Source organism: Lactuca sativa, chromosome 5 (assembly GCF_002870075.4).
Source record: "Lactuca sativa cultivar Salinas chromosome 5, Lsat_Salinas_v11, whole genome shotgun sequence".
NCBI lineage: Eukaryota > Viridiplantae > Streptophyta > Magnoliopsida > Asterales > Asteraceae > Lactuca > Lactuca sativa.
In genome coordinates this window covers 10,200,553-10,204,005 of record NC_056627.2, presented here as the reverse complement: position 1 = coordinate 10,204,005, position 3,453 = coordinate 10,200,553, and the positions used below count along the sequence as shown (strand labels likewise).

General features: G+C 32.8%; 1 protein-coding gene across 2 annotated transcripts; it reads right to left on the bottom strand.

Annotated features, from left to right (window-relative positions):
• Positions 1 to 1,600: 1,600 nt before the first annotated feature.
• Positions 1,601 to 3,216, bottom strand: LOC111914383 (uncharacterized). 2 transcript variants are annotated; one of them, XM_023910136.3, is made up of 6 exons: positions 3,058 to 3,216; positions 2,785 to 2,906; positions 2,575 to 2,672; positions 2,389 to 2,488; positions 1,990 to 2,172; positions 1,601 to 1,854 (listed from the first exon to the last, which is right to left on the bottom strand). In XM_023910136.3, exons 2-6 carry the CDS (start codon positions 2,839 to 2,841, stop codon positions 1,732 to 1,734), a joined length of 561 nt encoding a protein of 186 aa, XP_023765904.1. In that variant the 5' UTR covers positions 2,842 to 2,906; positions 3,058 to 3,216; the 3' UTR covers positions 1,601 to 1,731. The 2 variants fall into 2 exon arrangements, with proteins under 2 accessions (XP_023765904.1, XP_023765905.1); XM_023910137.3 differs by having other exon boundaries at positions 2,785 to 2,903; positions 3,058 to 3,211.
• Positions 3,217 to 3,453: the final 237 nt, after the last annotated feature.

The window sequence follows — 3,453 nt, the reverse complement described above, 5'->3', positions numbered from 1 at the left end:
AAACCACATGGATGCAACTTATCTACTTTTCAAAGGTTGGACCAAAGTTGTGAATTTAACCAAAACACAAGGACCATTTCTATAATTTAATTTTTATTTTAGAAAAAATATCATAATGGCCCCTGTGCTTTTCATAAATCTAATGTTTAGTCCTTAAGTTTATAAAGTCTAACAGATGGTCCATGTGCTTTCAAAACTTTTGATGTTTGGTCCTTATTGCTCACTCTGTTAAGTTTTGTCCGTTAATGAAGGGCATTTTCATCATTCACTACTATAAGGACCATTTATGAAGTTTTTGTTATATATATATATATATATATATATATATATATATATATATATATATATATATATATATATATATATATATATATATATATATATATATATATATACATTTAATATATAAAGGGTCCTCTCTCTCTCTCTCTTTCCACCGGTACACCCTTCTTCTTTTTCAGCTACCATATGCCTTCTAAATCATTTTTCTCCACAATTTCTTTGGCAAAAGCCCTAATTCATCCAATTTTAAATCGCCAATATCATCAACTCCGTTTTCCCCCGTCAATTCGACTAAAAACCTATTGAGCTCATCTTTGGTAAGCCAATTAGTGGTCTAGGATTTCCCTATATTCTTATCTAATTCAGTTTTCAAACCTGCAATCTCATTCTCAATCTTTTAGTCCACAACTTCAACTTGAACTTGCATCATTTTTATTGTGGTCTTCAAGAAGGCTTTAATTTCTGCAAAACTTATTTCATAATAAAAAATAGGGATGAGAATTGAATCAAAACCACTCCCTTGATTGAACGCTAGTAAATACCAGAGTAGACGACGACATTGAGAATTTGGAGACTGATTTCAAATGAGATTTGGGAATATAAGAGGTGGTTTGAAGAAATTTTGTATGTGTGTGTGTGTGTGTGTGAGAGAGAGAGAGAGAGAGAGAGAGAGAGAGAGAGAGAGAAGATCTCCCTTGAGTGAACGCTAATAAATAACACGGTAGACGACGACATTGAGAATTTGTAGAATGATTTCAAATGAGATTTGGGAATATAAGAGGTGATTTGAAGAAATTATGTGTGTGTGTGTGAGAGAGAGAGAGAGAGAGCATTTAAATAACAAAAAAACTTCATGAATGATCTTGTGGTACTGAACTGACGAAAATGCCCTTAAGTTAACGGACAAAACTTAACGGAATGAGCAATAAGGACCAAATATCAAATTTTTTGAAAGCACAGGGACCATCTGTGAAATTTTTTAAACTTATGGACTAAATATCAAATTTCTAAAAACCACAAAGACCATTTATGATATTTTTTCTTTATTTCAAAATGGTTTTTTCATTTTCAAAAACCACCAACCATGTTTTGTATTCTTTTCCCCCCTCAACTTTTCTATTTTAAGACTTCAATAGTTGACGGAGAACTTAATTACTAAAATTTGGTGATTTTTAGAATTTCACTTATTATAAAATTCTTTTTGTAATCACACCCTTTGATCTGCTAAGATCAGACAGGTGAAGAGTATTATCAGATTCTCACCACCTGGATAATTCACCAACTGACACTGTAACGAACCAATAAATTTTCAAACAAATTCTCCAAATGTAAAATGCATAATATCATAATCAAATCCATAACAAAAGTAAGTTATGGAAAGTCGATTATTGAATTGAACTGTATATACATAAATCATTATTCATTAAAAAGTTAAAAACTAAAACATGTTTACTCGTCATCTTTGTAGGGATACTCCTCTGGAACTTGTTTCAGGAGCTTTACCTGTAACTCAAATGCATCATCTCCTTTAAGCATATCACGGACCCATGTGATTTCAGTCTTCATTGACACCTGAATATATCATACAATGTAATTTCTCATACAATATTTCAATTACTCCCACCTCCCACAAAGACAATGTACTTTATTTTTTTAACTAACATATGGAAAAGTTCAAAAAAAATAAAAATATGAAACAGAAGATACCATTTCTAGAGCTCCTCTGACTACTCCGCTTAGAATGTTGCAGTAATATAAACCTTGACAAGTATCTGGAAGCTCAACAAAATCTATGAGCGGATTATCCTCCAAAATGAGGCTACAAGACGTTCCTTCTGAATCCCAGTTAGTCACAGATGCAGTCACCCCTAAAAACATTTTGAATCCAACCTGTTTACAAGGCATAGATTAATTTAAGACTCCATACAAGACTTGATGCTCTCTCTACTCAGTGGAAAACATGTTTGTTTATTTTGGTCAAGTATTAGTTCCTAACAGATTTATTCAATAGCCATAACAGAACCATTGAAGCAGAAACAAATACCATGTCAAACAATATTTGAAGATCATCAAAAGTGGAAATGAGCACAAGTGAAGAAGAGTTACCTTTGCGATGACTTCAGCTGTCTCCCTAAAATTAACACATCTAGTGACATTAGATTTTGCAAGAAATTCATCAATCAGACGTATCCCAATATTATAACCCCTGGTGTAGAAAAAAAAAAGGTCAGACAATGAGACCAAGTATAATCAATTTGAAAACAATAAAAATTAAAAACCATTCATGTATACATTTGATCGAGCTGCTTATTGACTTCCTCAACCTCCTCCAGATCCGTAAGCAATTGTCGAACGATCGCTCCATACGTCAGAGTGAACAGCTCAGAGTTCTGCTTACAATCACAATCGCATTAAGGGAATCATGAAATAAATTAGCAATAAAAAATGTAAATCGAGCACCGAGATTATCCTGTGCATTGACTTCTGATGCAGAAAACTTACCACACGCTCAACATTAGCGAAAATCGCATCTCCAGATCTAGGAACAGCAGGAGCCATCGAAGTCTACGATTAGTTATTTCCTAATACCGTCGTGCTTATGTGCGCAAATTCTTCTGTATCTTCTAGTATCAATCGAATTATAGAAATGTCAACTAATTACGCAAAACATGGGACATACAAAATCTATCGAGGCATGTGAAACAACATTAAAATCATGGAAAGTGAATATAATAGATTTAAAAGAAATAATAGCATGAACGGATAGACAAATACGTGGAATCCGGTGAGTTGCGTCGGAGATTTTGAACGGACTGTTCGCCGTTCCCTGTCGGAGATGGAGAGTTTACAAATAGAGGGAGAAGCGGAACTTTGCGTTAACGTGAAGGGGGCTGAAGGGGTACAATTAAAGTGCTCGAACTCCTCTCTGGAAACAAGGTCAAGGAAAGAATAGTCGCAAAAAATCTGAGTTTTTTTTTGGATTAAACATTAATTATTATTATTATTATTATTATTATTATTATTATTATTATTATTATTATTATATATAGAGAGTTAGGTTCATGTGAGACGGTCTAATTTTGTGAGACTGTGAGACGTATTTTTTTATTTTTTTTATTTTTTTAAAATTTTTTTTAATTAATTCAAGTTCCGAAAATAATATTTAAAAAA

Coding starts and splice junctions, on each gene's coding strand:
- LOC111914383 (XM_023910136.3), bottom strand. CDS start 2,841: ATGGCTCCTGCTGTTCCTAGATCTGGAGATGCGATTTTCGCTAATGTT. Junction 2,673..2,784: donor TCGCTAATGTTGAGCGTGTG/GTAAGTTTTCTG, acceptor GATTGTAAGCAG/AACTCTGAGCTGTTCACTCT. Junction 2,489..2,574: donor AATAAGCAGCTCGATCAAAT/GTATACATGAAT, acceptor TTTCTACACCAG/GGGTTATAATATTGGGATAC.